The sequence below is a fragment of the Pelophylax lessonae genome (genome assembly GCF_965119305.1).
Source record: "Pelophylax lessonae genome assembly, chromosome: 5".
Classification (NCBI taxonomy): domain Eukaryota; kingdom Metazoa; phylum Chordata; class Amphibia; order Anura; family Ranidae; genus Pelophylax; species Pelophylax lessonae.
The window spans coordinates 77,846,476-77,865,386 of NC_138772.1; the positions used below are offsets into that span (position 1 = coordinate 77,846,476).

Consider the following 18,911-nt stretch of genomic DNA (forward strand, 5'->3'; position numbering starts at 1 on the left):
GCCAGCCAGGAGTCTTTCAATTCTTGTTTGAGGTATCTTTGCCCATTCTTCCTTACAAAAGTCTTCCAGTTCTTTAAAAATTCCTGGGCTGTCTGTCACGCACTGCTCTTTTAAGGTCTATCCATAGATTTTCAATAATGTTGAGGTCAGGAGATTGTGAAGGCCATGGCAAAACCTTCATTTTTCGCCTCTTGATGTAATCCCCCGTGGATTTTGAGGTGTGTTTAAGATCATTATCCATTTGTAGAAGCCATCCTCTCTTTAGCTTCAGCTTTTGCACAGATGGCATCAAGTTACCATCCAAAATTTGCTGAAATTTTATTGAATCCATTTTTCCTTCTACTCGTGAGATGTTCCCTGTGCCACTGGCTGCAATACAACCCCAAATCATGATTGATCCACCCCATGCTTAACAGTTGAACAGAGGTTCTTTTCATTAAATTCTGTGCCCCTTCTTCTCCAAACGTACCTTTGCTCATTCCGGCCAAAAAGTTAAATTTTAAACTCATCGGTCCACAGAACTTGTTTCCAAAATGCATCAGGCTTGTCTATATGTTCATTTGCAAAGTTCAAACACTGTTTTTTGTGGTGAGGAGGTAGAATAGGTTTTCTTCTGATGACTCTTCCATGAAGACCATATTTGTACAAGTATCTCTTTATAGTGGAATAGTGTACCACAACTCCAGTGTCTGCCAGATCTTTCGGGAGGGATCGTGCAGTCAAACATGGGTTTTGAATTGTTTTTCTTACAATCCTGCGAGCTGTTCTATCTGAAATTTTTCTTGGTCTTCCAGATCTTGCTTTAACTTTCACTGTTCCTGATGACTGCCATTTCTTAATTACATTCCGAACAGAGGATATTGACATCTGAAAACGCTTTGCTATCTTCTTATAGCCTTCTCCAGCTTTGTGAGCGTCAACTATTTTCAGTTTCAGTTTTCTACACAACTGCTTAGAAGATCCCATGGTGCTGATTGTTGGGGCAAGGTCAGATGAGTCTGGGCATTTAAAACCTTTGAGATTGACATCACCTGGTCTTCCCAGGTGATGATTAAGAACAATCCATGACACTGGCAGGTATCAGCCTTGCAAAGGGGGCAGTGCATTCTATAATTTCTGCAAGGTGCCCAAACTTTTGCAGACGCCATTTTTTTGTTTTCTGTCATTTTGAAAGTGTCATTGATGGAAATAAAATCTAACTTTTGTTGACATATAAGAATGTCTAATCTGTAATTTTATGCCTTTTGGAGATTTTTCCATCTTTCCTCGGCTTCTTTATGCACAATAATACAAATTTTTACCTGGGGTGCCCAAACTTTCGATCCCCACTGTAGTGTAAATAGGTAAGGCTCAGGCAGTATTTTGATTGTTGCCTTTATCCCTCCAGCTTTATTATATTTATGTGTCCTGGGGCCCATTGTCAAAGTGGCTGAAAGTGAGGGTAAATCTGAAAATTTTAGTTGTCATTGGGTCAGGAATACAGGGTAAGTCTTCCAATGATTGGGACACTTGTTCTGGTGACAACTGTCTAACAGGGATTTACTTCCCACTTCTTGTAGAGTCTCCAGACAGAATGGAAAGAAAATCTGCACAATGGGACAGCAAAAAGTTTGCTGGGATTAAAGCCGTTACCTACCCAAACCTAAAAAAGATATATGTTTTTGGCTTTTGGTACACTTTAATTATAGAATCCGTTTAAGAAAATGTGTGCCTCTGCTACAGCTTAGGCCCCAGTTTTACTTGACAAAGCTTCTGCTGGTCTATTTAGAATAATCTGATATTTCTTTATTTTCTTATCCTTCAGGTGAATTTTTATTTCTTCTTTGGGGTGTGTACCTATGTTATGCGGTACGAACTGTCCCATCTGCATTCCATGAGCCACGCTACATGGCTGTTGCTGTGCACAATGAACTGATTATGTCAGTTATCTTCCACACTATTAGGTAAGTGACTAAAAATTACGTTTTATGGAAATATGGTTTCGTTACATTGTGTGAAGAAATATGGAATATATAATTCAAGGGTTTGTGTTTTTTAAGTTCACCGTACACTTACAGTCTGACTGAACAATCTCATTTAGATCAACCTACAACTATGTGGTGCAATGGCCTGAATGGATACAAATTGATTAGGTAGTTTAGGTATCATATTATATTTGATAATTCTAAAGCTAAAGTGGTTTTAACGTTAATTTTTATTTTTTATTTTAAATACCAAACATGTCTTTACTTACCAGCTCTGTGTAATGGTTTTTCACAGAGCAGCCCTGATCCTCTTCTTCTGGGTGTTCTAGGCCCCTCCTCTTTATCGGGTGCCCCCACGGAAAGCCACTTTCCATGGGGGCACCCATGTGGGCTCGCTTCCGAGTCCCGCTGCTGCGTCCATTGACACAGACAGCAGGGCTCGGCCCCGCCCCCTGCTCCCATGTCACAGCTTTTGATTGACAGCAGCGGGAGCCAATAGCTCCTGCTGCTATCAATCTGTCAAATGAGGAGAGTGACAGCTGCTGGAGCACTGCGCTAATGCACATCGCTGTGTTGGCTTGGGCTCAGGTTAGAGAAATAGGGGGTCTGGGGAAGAGCTGCAGCACAGAAGGTGGATAGAATGCACTTTAAATGTACAAAAAAAATGTCAGAACCCAGATTAATTCCTATAAAATTATACTAGGCACTTGATCGATGGGGTGGTTAATGCAGTTAAGATTCTGGTACCAAAAATACAACATTTGGTAGCAGAAATAGATATACATTTGAAGCATTGAAAGGGGTTTCTCTAAAACAGTAAAAAGCCCAACCAGAGGAGATAGTTGGGAGAAACATTGGGTTATCAATGGATTTGGTTTATTGTTAGAGCAAGACTGGGCATTCATATATAAAAACAGACATTTTTGATTCCAAATGGACACAAGTTGCTGAAATGGGTACATTTGTTAAAAATGATTTTCAAACCTTGGAGTAAAACAGTAGTAGTCAGTAATTTTGGGGCATTATTAAAGTCTACACTTGTGGAGGCAACTAAATATGTTAGGCAAATTAGTAAGCGTTAATGGAAGATGAAACCATTATGGTTCACTTTACAGGTAAGATGTATAGTAATGGGGCATGCTTCCTTCCATTGATGTTTGAGTTTTAACACTTTTCCTCCCACTGATACCAATGAAGAGGCACTATTCCTTTTACTGACACCAACGAATGGGCACTTATCCTTCCACTGACACCAAAAATAAGGCACTTTTCCTCCCACTGGCACCAAGGATGGGACACTATTCCACTCACTGATACCAGCGATGGGGCACTATTTCTTTCACTGACACCAACGATGGGGCACTATTCCTTCCACTGGCATCAACAATGGGGAACTATCCCTCCTACTGACACCAAAAACGAGGCACTATTCCTTCCATTGACACAAATGAAGGGACACTAATTCCTTTCACTGTCAACAAAGATAGGGCACTATTCCTCCCACTAACACTAATAGTGAGGCACTATTCTTTCCAATATTACCAATGATGGGGCACTGTTCCTCCTTCTATTGACCACAGACACTATAGGGGGTTGATTTACTGAAGGTAAAATGACTGTGCACTTTGCAAAGTGCAGTTGAACTCTGCAAGAGCAGTTGCTCCAGAGCTAAGTAAATGAGCAGAAGCTCTGCTGAATTACATCATCCAATCATGTGCAAGCAAAAATGTTGTTTTTTTATCTTCCTTGCATGTGATTGGGTATTTTTTGCACAGTGAAGCTTTACCTAATTTACTAAACTCTGGAGCAACTGCCCCTGCAGAGTGCAATTGCACTTTGCAAAGTGCACTGTCTAGTTGCCTTTAGTAAATCAACCCCTAAGTCTTTTTTTTTCTACTTTCTCCAAGTCCCAGGCAATTTGTACTCCAGGTGGCCACAACCCGGCTCTCCTATAGTCTGAAGGACAATAAACTGGCCCTTTTGTTTAGAACATCTGGAGATGAGCGAGTCCAGAGACGGACAGTGAAAATAGTGAAAGGTCTGAGGGATAAGAACAGCCTTGAGGAGAAAGGAGAAAATGAGGACATGACTAAAACCTTTAAAATCCTTTATGGTTCTGAATAGGGTTCAGGAGGACAGCATTTTCAATATTTAGCTAAGATTAAGAACACAGGGACATAATCTCAAACTAGCTCGTAGAAAGTTAAAAACTAACCCAAAACAGGATAATGCTCCCAAAAGAGAAGTTAATATTTGGACCAGACTGACAACAGAGTGAGTAGATCAACAGTAAGTTAATACCAACTTGCATGGGGAAAACATAGATCTATACTCAAACAAAAAGGTCATGTTTTTTTTTTTTTTAAACCTGAAAAACTCCTCTCCTCCTATAGAACTGCTCTTCTTCCCTTGCTTAGACCAGGAAACAAACTTCCTGAAGCTTGGTACACGTGCAAAAATGCCTGTAATATGCTTATAATTTGCCTGGAAAAACATCCTTTTTATTTATATACACTGCTACAACAAATTAAAGGAACACTTTGAAAACACATCAGATCTCAATGGGGAAAAATCTCATGCTGGATATCTATACTGATAGGGACTGGGTAATGTGTTAGGAAGGATAAGATGCCACATTGTTTGATGTAAATGAAAATTATCACCCTACAGAGGGCTGAATTCAAAGACACCCTAAAAATCAAAGTGAAAAAATGATACAGCAGCCTAGTGCATTTTGCTGAAATTTCTGAGGTGCAACCTGGCAGCGTCAGATGGACCGGGAAATAATTTCCCCAGAGGTGTTCTATTGGATTTAGTCATGCACCAGGAGGAACCCAGGATCCACGGCACCAGTGTAGGGTTTCAGAAAGTGTCCAAGGATTTCATCCCGTTTCCTAATGGCATGCCATTTTCTAGCCTGTAGAGGTCTGTGCCTCCCTCCATGGATATGCCTCCACAGACCATCACTGACCCACCACCAAACCGGTCGTGCTGAATGATGTTATAAGCAGCATAACATTCTCCACGGCTTCACCAGGCGCTTTCATGTCTGTCATTTGCTCAGGGTGAACCTGCTCTCATCTGTGAAAATCACAGGGTGCCAGTGGTGGACCTACCAATTCTGCTGTTCAATTTCAAATGCCAATCAAGCTCCATGGTACCAGGCAGTAAGCACAGAGCCCACTATAGGACGTCAATCCCTCAGGCTACCTTCATGTAGTCTGTTTCTGATTGTTTGGTCAGAGACATTCACATCAGTAGCCTGCTGGAGGTCATTTTGTAGGCTCTGGTAGTGCTCATCCTGTTCCTCTGTGCACAAAGGAACAGATACCGGTCCTACTGGAGGGTTAAGTACCTTATACAGCCCAGTCCAGCTCTCCTAGAGTAACTTCCTGTCTCCTGGAATTTCCTCCATGCTCTTGAGACTGTGCTGGGAGACACAGCAAACCTTCTGGCAATGGAATGTATTGATGTGCCATCCTGGAGGATTTGGACTGCCTGTGTAACCTTTATATGGTCCAGGTATTGCCTCATGCTATCAGTATTGACACTGATGCTAGCTAAATGCAAAAATTATGAAAAATAGTCAGAAAAAATTAGTAGGGAAAAAAAATTTCAGTGGCATCCACCTGTAAAACCATTCCTGTTTTGGGAGTTGTCTCATTTTTGCCCATCTAGTGCACCTGTTGTTAATGAACACCAAAGCAGCTGAAACTGATTAACAACCCCCTCCCCTACTTAACTGACCACATCTGTATCCCAGGGGTTTAATTGACTTGATGCTATACTCTGATTAAAAAATGTTCCTTTATTTTTTTTTGAGCAGTGTAGTTTACCTATGCTGATATGATTATCAAAGGTTTTTATATTGCTAAGAAACAATCAGAAATCTCATTTGATGCTATTTTTAACTAATGAAGCAGGGTTCTGAAAGACATCTATATGCTTGTGTAATCAGTGCTGCTGAAGCCAGAACTAGAAAATAACAACTGTATTTTTAAATAGATTTGCTAATTACTTTCTTCTTTGCAGGTTTGTACTTGCAGCAAAACTTCAGCCAGACTGGATGTTAATGCTATTTTTTGTCCACACTCATCTGACGGTGACGGTAACAGTGGGGTTATTGTTAATACCTAAGGTAATGAAATTTAAGCCATGTGATGCATACAGTAAATGTAAAATAAATAACCCATCTTTTACTACTTCCGTTGTCACTGAGGCTGTACTGCGCCTGTCCTCCCCACACCCTTTATTCTGTAATTTGGTAATCCTGGAGCATATCTGCTTGTGATGATAGAATACACACTGCAGACTCCTTCCTGCCTCTCACATACAAAAGTACCAAATGTAGAAAGTCAGTATTAAAGAGATTCTAAACCCCCCCCCCCCCCCCCCCCAAAAAAAAGCCCTGTAAGACAAAGGCATAATGAGCTAGTACCTTAGATCGAAGCCCCACGGCGGTGCCTGCACATCGGTGTCACCGCTGACATTTTCCCCCGAGTTACTTCTGGGTTCGTGGGCTCCGGCACTGTGATTGGCCAGAGCCGCAATGACGTCACTCGCACATGGGAGCCGCCGTTCGCGGCACAAGGCTCAGAAGGAACAGCACTGACGGCCGTTCCTTCAGAGCACATGCGCCAGTGATGTCACTGGCTGCATGTCATGTAAATATACACTTTTAGGAGATATTTACATTACCTATAGGTAGGCCTTATAGGCTTACCTATAGGTAAATGTTTGTAGAGGAAGTTTACTTCCTCTTTAAAGTGGTTGTAATGGAAAACCTTTTTTTTTTTTTTTTTTTACCTTTAATGTCTTCTGTGCATTAACCCTTTTACTTTCAGGTCTGTACAGAACAGAATAGAACAGAACTGCTTGCAGATGGCCAGGTCCGTACCGTACGGACCTCACCCTCCTCACATTCTTGCTTGTGTTATAAGCTCATGGTCACTTCAATGACTATGAGCAAATATCGTAAACTGTTCAGCAGACCCTGTTGAACAAAACCATAGCTCTGATCAGTGAATCATATTCTGCTGATCAGAGCTATTCCCCCAATAAGGTGCCCCCCCCCCCCACTCCCTACCACTGCTGCTGCTGCTACACTGACATGTGTCCTGGTTTACCCTAAATAACACCACTTCCCCACCTAACTAATCCCTACAGCACCTCTATCTATCTATCTACACTAACCCCCCCACACCCCCGCACTGATCCTGAACACCCCCGCCCCCCCAACTCGATCCTCCCCTGCAGCTTGCGGCTTCCCTCCTCTGCCCTCCCACCAGCTTATATGCTGCAGGGGAGGCACAGAGAGGAAAAAAAAGTTATTTACATGGAGGGGGGGGGGGGGCTGGAACTCTGACCCCCCCTGTAGTGCCCCCCATGGCTGATCTCTGGGGACCCCTCCCCCAATGCAGCCAGCTGGCTTTCACTCCCCGCCTCCCGCCGGCATATGTGCTACAGGATAGGCACAACTTATGGATAAAATTCCTTTACATAGGGGGGAGCACTCTGACCCAGCCCCCCCCCCCCTCGTGGTGCACCTCCATCGCCGATCTCCCGGGGGACCCCTCCCTGCACTGCAGCCTGTGTGAAAGGGCCCTAAGGGTAGATTTAAACATGCATCTAAATCGTCCTTGCCTCTGAAGCCCAAGGCTGCGCTCCAAAGGCTACTGACAGGCGGTGAGGAAGAGATGCAATGCCTCCTCACCAACTGTTTTAACCCCGTTTTTGCCGACAAATGTGCCCCAACTGCATGCATTGCATGCAGCTTCAAGGCGTTTGCGTGCTTCCCCGTTCATTTGATAATGTAGAGTTCGGCAGGTGGCATCGCTACAAGTCAGGTCAACTTTGCCACGGGCGCTAAGCATTGCAACCCTAGCATGTAAACACCCCCGTCCACTGCCTATTGCAATTTAAAAATGACAAATATTTGTTATTTATTAACTCCATATAGGTTAACCTTTCTTTATTTAGGGGGGATTTAGCAGGGATTTAGTAAAAGCAGCTCTGATTTTGCCCACTAATAATAATTTTAGTGTATTTTTAGCAAAATTATTGTTTGATAAACACTTGCGCAAATATTGAGGGGCCTTAAAAATCAGTAGCGCCTTCTTTTTGTTCTACAGGTTATGTGCTTTCAGAAAATATATGGTTGGGGGGGGGGGGGGGGTCTTACAAATTCTTGAAGCTGTAAGGGAAAAATGGAAACCTTCGGGTTTGTAGAGAAATTTGGATATTTACACTTTTGTGTCTGTTCAATTTTCACCATTTTGCAAAAAGGCGCAGTTTTAAAGTTACAAATATTTGTTGTTTATTAGCTCAATACAGGTTAAGCTTTTATATTTGGTAGGAATTTTGTAAAATGTGCTGTGTTTTTATCTCCTAATAATAATTTTAGTGTATTTTTAGCAAAAAATATTGTTTTGATAAGCATTTCCGCAAATATCGAAGGGCCTCCTACTGCTGTCAGTCAAATCATGTGAGGAGGAAGCAGGGGGGCGGTACCGCACTGTGCTGTGCGTGTTTATGGACGCACACAGCCTGGTTCAGGAAAGAGCCTGCATGAAGACACAGAAGATGGGGCAGCAGACAGTACCAGCATGGGACCCCAGAGGAGGAGGTTAAGGGCTGCTCTGTGCAAAAATATTGCACAGATCTGGTAATTATAACATGTTTGTTATATTATTTAAAAATAATACCCTTTACAACCACTTTAAAGTAATATTAGACCTGCATTTTTTTAAAAATAACAAACATGTACTTACCTGCTCTGTGCAGTGGTTTTGCACAGAGCAGCTCCTATCCTCTTCTTTTCGGGTCCCCTGCCCGTGCTCCTGGCCCCTCTTGCCCTGAGGGCACAGCTGCATGCTCGTTCCCGAGCCACTGCTCTATGCATCCATGAGACACATGGCTGCAGTACGGCCATACTCCCGCTCTCTCCTTTTTGGCTCACTGGCTGTGATTGAGAGGAGTGGGAGCCAATGGGCTCCCGCTGCTGTCTCAGCCAATGAGGAGGGAGAGTCCCAGGACAGACGAGGCTATCGTGAACATCGCTGGATCGGAAGGAGCTCAGGTAAAGATTGGGGGGGGGGGGGCTCTGAGCACAGAAGGTTTTCATGCATGATGGTAAAAAACCTTTAGACTTTAGAACCACTTTAAGAAGTCAGCACAAACGAGATGAAAACTGCCTTGTTTGTTTTAATGTGGCTTCTGTGGATCAGGTGGCCTAGCTATACATGTAAAAATAAAGACACAGAATTACAGGACTTCTTTATAGCTACTAATCTTGTAAGATAAAACAAGCTTATTTTTTTAATCATTATTAGTATTACCATTATTGTTATTTTTATTACTTATATATTTTTTGTATTATTATTATTATTTTAGTTTTCACGCTCCCATAACATTCCAAGAGATGACATAGCAGCAGAAGCATATGAAGATGAATTAGACATGGGGAGATCTGGATCCTATTTGAACAGCAGTATCACCTCGGCATGGAGTGAGCATAGCCTGGACCCTGAGGATATACGGGTGAGTTCATTTCATGTCACATCGGCTTCAGATTTTTCTTAAAGTTAGGTACAGGGACCATGGCAACCATTTTACAAAATATATATTCTATAATTTATAAACAATATGTTTTATGGTGATTAAAGGAAGGCTGTCAAATTCTTCTTTTACAATTTTATATAAATATGTTAACATGATGTTTAAAAAAAAAAAAAAAGTTCTTATTTTTTATAACAGTATATTGTAGCCCCATTATGAGATAGAATGTTACACCCCTTTACAGTTTACTGCAGTTAGATAAGTGGTGTAGTCATTTGAGCTCTGTGCAATGTGGTTACTCATATTTTATACTTTTGGCTTCTCATGTTGTACCATTATAACAAATCTAGTGTGATTCGGTTATCTAAACAGTAAGATGATTGTCAGTGGTCTATGGCAGCCCTAAATAGAGATTGTGTTCCAGGGAATCAAGAGGTTGAAACTGAGGTCAGAAATTGCATACAGACATTTTTGTTGATTTACTAAATCTGGAGAGTGCATAATCTGGTGCAGCTCTGCATAGAAACCAATCAGCTTCCAAATTTTTTTTTTTATCAAAACTTAATTGAACAAGGTGAAGTTAGAAGCTGATTGGCTACCATGCATTGTAGTCTCCATTTTTAGTAAATCAACCCCAGTATATTCTATCATGTATTTATTGTGCATCATGATAGTAAATACCCCCCCCCCCCCCAGTACAGGTCTATTTTACAGAAGGCACCTAAATATGATAATGGAATGCTTTCTTTATCTATTTTATATACATTCGAAAAGGTGCCTGCTATGACTATGTCAGAAATGTTTTGGACCGGAGTAGTGCTGTGCACATAGCATATCTTGAAGGTCCTGATTCCCTTATATAGACCTTTAGTTATCACTAGAGTGATTAGCAACTGGAAGAAAGAGGTCCTGGTCCTGATATCACTGGGGGGGGGGGGGGGGGCCTCGCTTAGAATACCATGGCCGGTTCTGGAGACCTAACATACAAAAAGATATTGATAAGATAGACTGAGTCCAGAGATGGGCAACACAAACAATGGAAGGTCTGAGGTATAAAACATATAAGAAGAAATTGCAGAAACTTAATATGTACAACCTGAAGGAAAGGAAGGAAGGGACATGACTGAAACTTTTGAATACATTAAGGGTATGAGTTAGGTTCAGGAGGGCAGTATCTTTATTATTGCCCTCCTAAACCTAATCCCGCCCCTAATGTTTCAAGAATATAAGGAAATTACTTTTAACTAGCAGGGAAGATCAAAACTAACCTTAGAAAGTTTTTTTACCGAAAAAAAAAGTCTTCCAGCAGAGATACTGGGGTTAATTTACTAAAACTTGAGATTGCAAAAGCATGGTAGCCAATTAGCTAATTAGCTTCTACTTTAGCTTGTTCAATTAAGCTTTGACAAAAAAAAAAAAAAAAAAACCTGGAAGCTGATTGGTTATACATACAGATACTATACAGAGCTGCTCCAGATTTTGCACTCTCCAGTTCCAGGTCATAGAGCCTGTGGTTTTCATACACAATGGGCAGTATAATGAATTCCCACTGGTGTTTTCTTACTTATGTTGGTACAAGTTAGTCTGATTTTTCATTACAGACACCTGATGACCAGTGGCGATCTAGCAGCAATGGCTATGGGGCCAATGTTGGGATCAGGCAAATTCATGTGAGCAGAGAATGTGCTTTTGTATCACCTAGCACAATCAGCACAATCAAGCTCCAAAGGCTAATCAATTAATGATAACCTGTATCATTAATGACTATGCACTCAGTGTTGGTTTTCGAGCACGTTTGTGGTCATGTTTCTTGTTCCTGATTGTGAATGCATTTATCAACTTAACAACACAGGTACCTATGTATACACTGAATGATGTGTGCGGTAATGCATGTATAAAAATTAACTGACACACTGGATGAATATTAAACTGCACTTGATATGAAAGTTAAAAAGGGCATTGTCCAGAAAAATGTTTATATAATAAACTACTTATAACACACTGCTAAGAAACCCCATTTGGTGAAAAGTCCTGTTTATGTATAGTGTGTGAAGGGATAGGCATTCTGAAAATGGTGGTGTGGCTGTATTAGGGCAGTATTTTTGAAGGCTGGAGTAAACTTAAGGGGCAGTCTACTCAAAATGAATATTTATTTTGCAGCAGTGAGTTTTATCCCCCATCCGACCATTTGAGTTCCTAATTCTGTTATAAGGTGTGATGGGAAGTGAGTAGTATATAAGTCACTACTGTGATTTGTGTGTAAATTTCAGATTAAGCTATCAACCTCTATGAACAACAAACTTTGTCAACAGGAGACAAGGAGGAACGGAAAACACATTTAAAAGTAGTCTTATGCCCCGTACACACGTGCAGATTATCTGAAGACTTTTGTCTGTAGACTTACCAAAACCACATAATATGAGGTCAAACCTAAACACTTTCAATTTGTATGCAATCCGGCAGGCCCTTGCACTACATAGAAAAGGTAAATCTGAAGACAAAAGTCTTCAGATAATCTGCATGTGTGTACGGGGCATAAGTCTCCACCTGCTGCCTGAATACAGTATTCAGATTTAAAGTTTCATTTTTTGAAATTTGGAAAACATTTTTATATTTTAGCATTTTACATTATATGTCCTAACCATAATAAAGAAAGGAAATATGTACACAAAACTAAACTGAACACTGAAACCTAATCCTTAACCCAATCCTAGTTACTACCCCGTGCGTGGCAAAGCAACTGGTTCATGTTAATGTTGACTCCGCAGACCCACATATCTGCCTTCCTATTGCTCCCCTGCCAGTTCAATCAGCTACCAAAAGTCAAAGAAAAATTCTGTGTAAGCTACAAATTGCTAGAGTTTTATCTTAAGGGGACCCATGTGACAATGCCCTTACATAATGCACATAATGCCCTTACATAATGCACAGTACCAGATATTTCTTTACACAGCTAAAACTTTTTTGTTTTGTTTTGGGTAAAGCATGGAATGGTTAATTTTTGTTTTGTTGCCTGTGTGCCACCTGGGACATTTCTCCTCAATTTATGTCCCAGAGACACAGCTGTGTATGATGAAATATCTCCAAAGTGAGGGGAAAGTCCTTCATTGGCTCCAAAGCTGTTGCCCCCACTGGAAGATTTCCCTTCCTACCTGTTCCAGCAACAACTCCAAACGTTTAAATTTCCCATCATTTTTTGTACCAGAGATAATAGTCACCAGGATAGAATGCAACAGTGAATCTTCCAAGCTGTGACCTTCCAACTACAGGCCCTAGGCAGCAATAAAAATCCTGATTGGAGATTTAGAATATCCATACTTTACACAAATAGGAAATAAAAACGTTTTGAATTTAGAGCCGGTTCACACTGGGGCGACTCAAAGTCTCCCCCCGACTTTGAACCGCCCGGTGCAGCACGACTTAATCGCGGCTTGCAAACGACATCTATAATAGAAGTCAATGCAAGCTGCTCCCATGTCCCCCCGAAATAGGGCAGGAACTTTTTTCTAAGTCGGAGCGACTTGATTTGCTCTGATTAGAACGGTTCCATTGCACAGAATGGAGCACGACTTGTCAGGCGACCAAGTCGCCTGGCAAGTCATGGCAGTGTGAACCGGATCTTACATATATTGTTATCTTTCACGTAGCTAATAAAAAGAAAAAGATCACCTAAACTACTGGACAGTATAAAAAGCATATGGTTGCCACATTGTTCAGTGCCAAAAAATCAGTTAATTTAGTGTATTAATTCAGATTTCGTGTGAGCATATATAAGACTATTGTTCCACATGTAATTAATGTTTAATTCTTAGAATAATTCTAATAATAATAATGTATTTTTTATTTAATTTTTAATACTCTGTGTGTTTCAAATTCTAGGATGAGCTTAAGAAACTGTATACTCAGTTGGAGATCTACAAAAGGAAAAAGATGATTGCAAATAATCCTCATCTCCAAAAAAAGAGGTGTTCTAAGAAAGGTTTGGGGCGATCAATTATGAGAAGGATAACAGAGATCCCTGAATCTGTTAGCCGGCAGTGTTCTAAAGAAGACAAAGAAGGTGGAGATCACAGTAACCCTAAAAACACCAGTAAGAAAAGTCACCAGGATTCAAATGCTCACAATGCAAAATTAAAGGAAGACTCCACAAAGCACAGGCCATTTTCGCTGAAAAAGTCCCATAGCACCTATGATCATTTGAGAGGGCAGGATGACAAACCCAATGGAATTTCCACAGAAAAGATTGATGTATCTGAAAATTCAACACGGAATTCTGTGAATGGGAAAAAACTTGGTCACCGGGAGGCTGAAGAACTAGAAGCTGTTTCTGCTGAATCAGTGCCCTTGGTCTGCAAGTCTGCAAGTGCCCACAATCTTACTCTAGATAAGAAACCATTGCATCCAAGTTTATCTGTCTTGCAAAAATCACTTAGCGCAATTGCAAACTCTAAAGATAAAAGCTTAGGGTTAGGTGAAAAAACAAAAAGCTTGGAAGACTCGGAAAAATATAAAAGAATTGATTCTAATGACAAAGAGGTTCACAGAGGCATGTCTTGTCCTGACAAAGAGGGGAACATAGATCAGCAGCAGCCAAGAACATCAAGCCCTATTGAGGAAACTCCAAAAAGTCACAAGCCTGGCATAATGAAGCAACAGGCAATTAATTTGACATTGGGGGATGCTGATAAAGCAATAGGTGCTCTAGGATTTAAAGACAAATTTGATATTGAAGAAGTATGTCCTTGGGAAATGTACGATCTTACACCCACTGCTGTGCCTTCTGAAAATAAAGTACAAAAGCATGTCTCCATTGCTCCTTTAGATTCTGAAAAGAATCACACATCCCGTTCCAAAAGCAAATCTCACAGTCGAACTAAGACAACAGAACAAGGACATCATCAGTCAAAACAAAAGGGCTCAGGAAAATCTGACCTAAATACAAGGGATAGCCAGGAACTGGCTTTAAAAGATGAAAGTTCCAAACAACATAATTCTGGTGATGGCGGAATACCAGAGCAAGAAGCACCAATGAAACATATATCTTCTAGTTCACAAGATAAAGAACACAGAAAAAATCTCCCTAGCATTGAAGGCATATTACCGCCACCAGATGGCCATATTAATTCTAATAACAATTTGCCACAACCGTTAGCTCTTCAGGCAGAGATATGCCCTTGGGATTTTGAACCCCAGGATTCATTAAATGTAAAAAGAGATAAATATTCACCTACCAGCCCTGATTTAAGTCCTTCATCTCCATCCAGGGTGATGCCAACATCTCCTTCAAAAAAGAGGGGACTGGGCATGCCAGCAAAAAATTCTGCAACATCTTCAAAAAAAGATGAAAATATTGAAAAGGATAAAGGTCGAAATAGAGGTCATGAAAAAGAATTGGATCCAAAAAGCTCAAATGTTAAAATGGACAAATCTAAAAGTGCAGAGGTCTGCTCAGCAGTTGGAGACCACATGCTAGCTGTTCCAGTAAACAAAGGTAAAAGTACCTCAAACCAACATGGCATAGACAAATGCAAATTAGTCGAGGTATGTCCTTGGGAAAATCTTTCTACTTCACAATCAGAACAAGACACAGAAGCCACTGACAGTACACACAACAAAACAATGCAAAAAACAAATATGGTGGACATCTGTCCCTGGGACTATCATGGCAATGATGGCAAATAAAGATAAATGAACTTGATACTTTAAACATGAGAAAGAAATTGAACTTTTGGTTTGACATATTTAATCCTGATAACACTGCTAACTTAATGCATCCCAAAAAGATACATTTTATAAAATGACTGGTCTCGTTTTCTTAATAGTGTATATGTTTCTTGTACACAGTTGTGTCCCATGTTAAAGCATTCCAGATTGTATAATATTTGCAAATAACTGATATATTGTGACACAAAAAAATTTATGCAAATTTGCAGATATTGTATTGATATTGCAACCAAAATACCTGCTATACATTTTGTTTATAGAGTTTCTGTAACTTTTCACTTGGCTTTGAAAGCCACATATTGTACAAGAACTATTTTTTTGTTTAACGTGGTTTATATTGTGATTTGATTTATTTTTTTTGTTCACCTTAATATAATATTCAGTACTCTAGTTTGATACTGTTTTAATCAGGATTTTCTTATTTTTAACAAAAGGAATGTTACAGTACCTGTTTGGCTTATATATAATATATATTTAGTGCTTATAGCCTTAGATTTAGTAGAAATCAACTGGTCCTACCTAAATATGAGTATGTGTAACTCAGAGGACAAGTTACTTATTGCCTATGGTTTCTTCAAGAGTCCAGGAAAAGGAAGTATCAGTATTTTCATGTAATTGTGGTAATTTGTCAGGGATAGATTTCACACCCATTAAAGAACCCTTTTACCTGTTTTTTTTTTTTTTTTGTTTTTTTTTTTAAAGCTTTCACATCTTTGTGAAAAAAGTGAATGTTTGACTGTAATTATTTTACCTCTAAATCACAACTTTATTATCATTTGTAGAAAAAAAACAGAGATTAGAAAATATAATATAAAAAAATATGGAAAAAAAAGTGATATATAAAAAGTGCCTGCCCTTATTTTACAGTTTTGAATAGATCACTGAAAAGTAGGAAATCTTCACTGAATTTAAATATGTTACACTTTGATATTTTGAAAAATGAATAAGCACAGGAAGACCTACGAAATGCAAATGTTCTAATGGTAATTGCACTTTACTTTTCACTGAGATAGCTTTAAGTTCTACCATGACCCATGTAATATCCAACCTTATTTACCTGTCTTTGGACAAGACCATGCTTGCTTTTGCAAAGTCACATCCATCCAAACCTCATCACTCCCCTAGCAAGATAGAGACAGGTCAGATTAATTAAACATCCGTTAAAAATGCCCCTGAAAATTTCAACACAGTCCATACCCTACTTCAGTGCATGAATGTTCTTGAGAATATTCATTTAATGTGGACACACCCCGCTAAACCTCATATAATATATATATATATATATATATATATATATATATATATATATATATATATATATATACACAGTATATAGTGTTTGGATATAAACATGGATTTCTTTTTAGGCATACTCAAAACTAAGAAGACACCTGTGTGAAACCTATCAGCAGCTTTAAAGTGTATGCATTGTGAGACGTTTTTTTCTGTTAACTATCTAAAACAGTATTTTTTTTTTTTCGTTACAGTGTGTTACCACAGCACAAAAAAGTAAGGCATGCAGGACAAGATGGGTTATTGACAACAGTCAATGTTGTTTGCATACTTGAGCATACTTGATGCATGCATATAACAAGCAGCATACTATGATACAAATTCTGTTGGTCAATATTTTAAAGAGGAAGTAAACCCTCCTCTGACACTTGTACCTATAGGTAAGCCTATAATAAGGCTTACCTATAGGTACTGTAAATATCTCCTAAACATGTACCGTTTAGGAGATATTTACCTTAGATGCATCCAGTGACGTCACTGGCGCATGCGCTCTGAAGGAACGGCCGCTAGTGCCGTTTCTTCAGAGCCCCGTGCCGTGACTGTCGGCTCCCGCGCGCGTGCACGGGAGTGACATCACCGCGGCTCCGGCCAATCAGATGGCCGGATGCCGTGATCCCGGAAGACGGGCGACTGGACATGTCGCCCGTCATCCAGCTAAGCGGGCGGCACGGCGGGGGCTCGTTCTAAGGTAAGTATTTCATAATGAGCTAGTATGCGATGCATACTAGCTCATTATGTGTTTCTCTTGCAGGGTCAAAAAGAAAAAAAAAAATGGGTTTACAACCTCTTTAATGTTCAAATTAACCATTACAAAATTATTTAGGCATAATAAGATCATCTAGGCCATTCCAAACTCTTGCTGACAGATTAGTGGCATACATTGGAAGCTTAATCAACAGAGCAATATTTTTGCAGCAACAACCAGGACAATGATTTCATTAGTTGCTGTCCATTATAAACATGTCTCAGTTTAGACTTCACTATGAATTCATAATATTAGGTTTTTGTTGAATCAAATATAGACGTATGTCAAGAAAAGCACAAAACCGTAATTTAAAGTGTGTCCATGCCCCTCATATAGTTAAGGCAATATTTTGAGGTCACTTACATGCAAGGCATTTTTAAGCTCCAAGATTGTTAGTGGTTTTACAAAGTGTTGGACATCCCCTTGAACCCAAAGCGTAAGTCTTTCCACAGTATTAAAAACTGGTTGTTGTTTCTTCTTTGTCCTGTAATCTTTCATCCTAATGTTGACCTACAAAAATCAAAGCTAAAGGAGGCCTTAAAATGGGTTATTAAGGATAATGTCGGATTGTAATAGAAAAGATCTGGGAAGGTCCCAGACTTTAGAGATTTGGCCAACTGCACAGTAAAGGCTTGAAAATCTACATTTGCAAGCCCACATTTGTGTAAAAAAATGTTGGGCCACTGATGCAGTGAATACTGCACAGTGTCACACTGCTGATTCAGTAAGTGTCACTCTGTTGATTCTTACTATCAAAATAACTATTTTTGATTTTTTTTTTTTGTATAATATAAAAATTCAGTATGCTTGGTGCAGGATATCTTATTAGATATCATACTGGTCCACACGAATTATTACAGCTGCACCACTAGCAAATGCTAAATTACCAAATCAGGACTCCTAGAGACAATTTCAATAATTTCCAAAGACCTGCTAAAATGGCTAGACTTTCTATTTGGCCAGTGAAGTTCCCATCATTGTCATAGACCAACGTATAGATATGGAGGGTGTGAGGAGATAGGGCAGCTTTCTACTTTACTAGGAAAGTCAGAAATTGCAAATTAGATTTGCATCCAGAACACTTGTGAAAATGTTCGATATATGCATGCACATCTAGGTGACTAGATTTTATTCATGTAGTGATTTTAGTGGGTTTTTTAAATTAATGGTATACTGTAAGTTAAAGTGTATGTAAACCTAAAACAAAAAAATTATTTTATTGAACCTTACTAGTCTTTGATGTGGTGGCTGCATTCATTTTCTTTTGTTTTATTTTCACCTACTAATCCTGCAGAAAATACACCTTCTGTCCCTGGGTGGCTATGTCAGTTCTCTGCTGTATCTGTTGCGCCTCCCTATGTAATCTTAATGTATTACAAATCTTATTAAAGCGGTAATATACTCCGCTTTTTAACTTTAACCTACAGGTAAGCCTATAATAAGGCTTACCTATAGGTAAAATTATTATCTCCTAAACCTGCACAGTTTAGGAGATATTCGCCCTGCACGCATCCACTGATACCAGCGGCGCATGCGCTCTGAAGGTCCGGCAGACCTTCAGAGCTCCTTGCCGGCTCCTTCCCGGAAAGTGTACTCCCGCGCGCATGCGGAGCCGCTGAACCCAGAAA

General features: G+C 39.8%; 1 protein-coding gene across 1 annotated transcript in view; it reads left to right on the top strand.

Moving 5' to 3' along the window:
* GPR158 (G protein-coupled receptor 158) overlaps nt 1-16,391 on the top strand; it is a 379,140-nt gene extending 362,749 nt beyond the window's left edge. The window contains exons 8-11 of the mRNA XM_082258122.1: nt 1,805-1,943; nt 5,997-6,102; nt 9,357-9,503; nt 13,401-16,391. Coding sequence (XP_082114248.1) covers nt 1,805-1,943; nt 5,997-6,102; nt 9,357-9,503; nt 13,401-15,203 — 2,195 coding nt within the window. The 3' untranslated portion in view covers nt 15,204-16,391. The remainder of the gene's footprint in view (nt 1-1,804; nt 1,944-5,996; nt 6,103-9,356; nt 9,504-13,400) is intronic.
* The last annotated feature ends 2,520 nt before the right edge of the window (nt 16,392-18,911 follow it).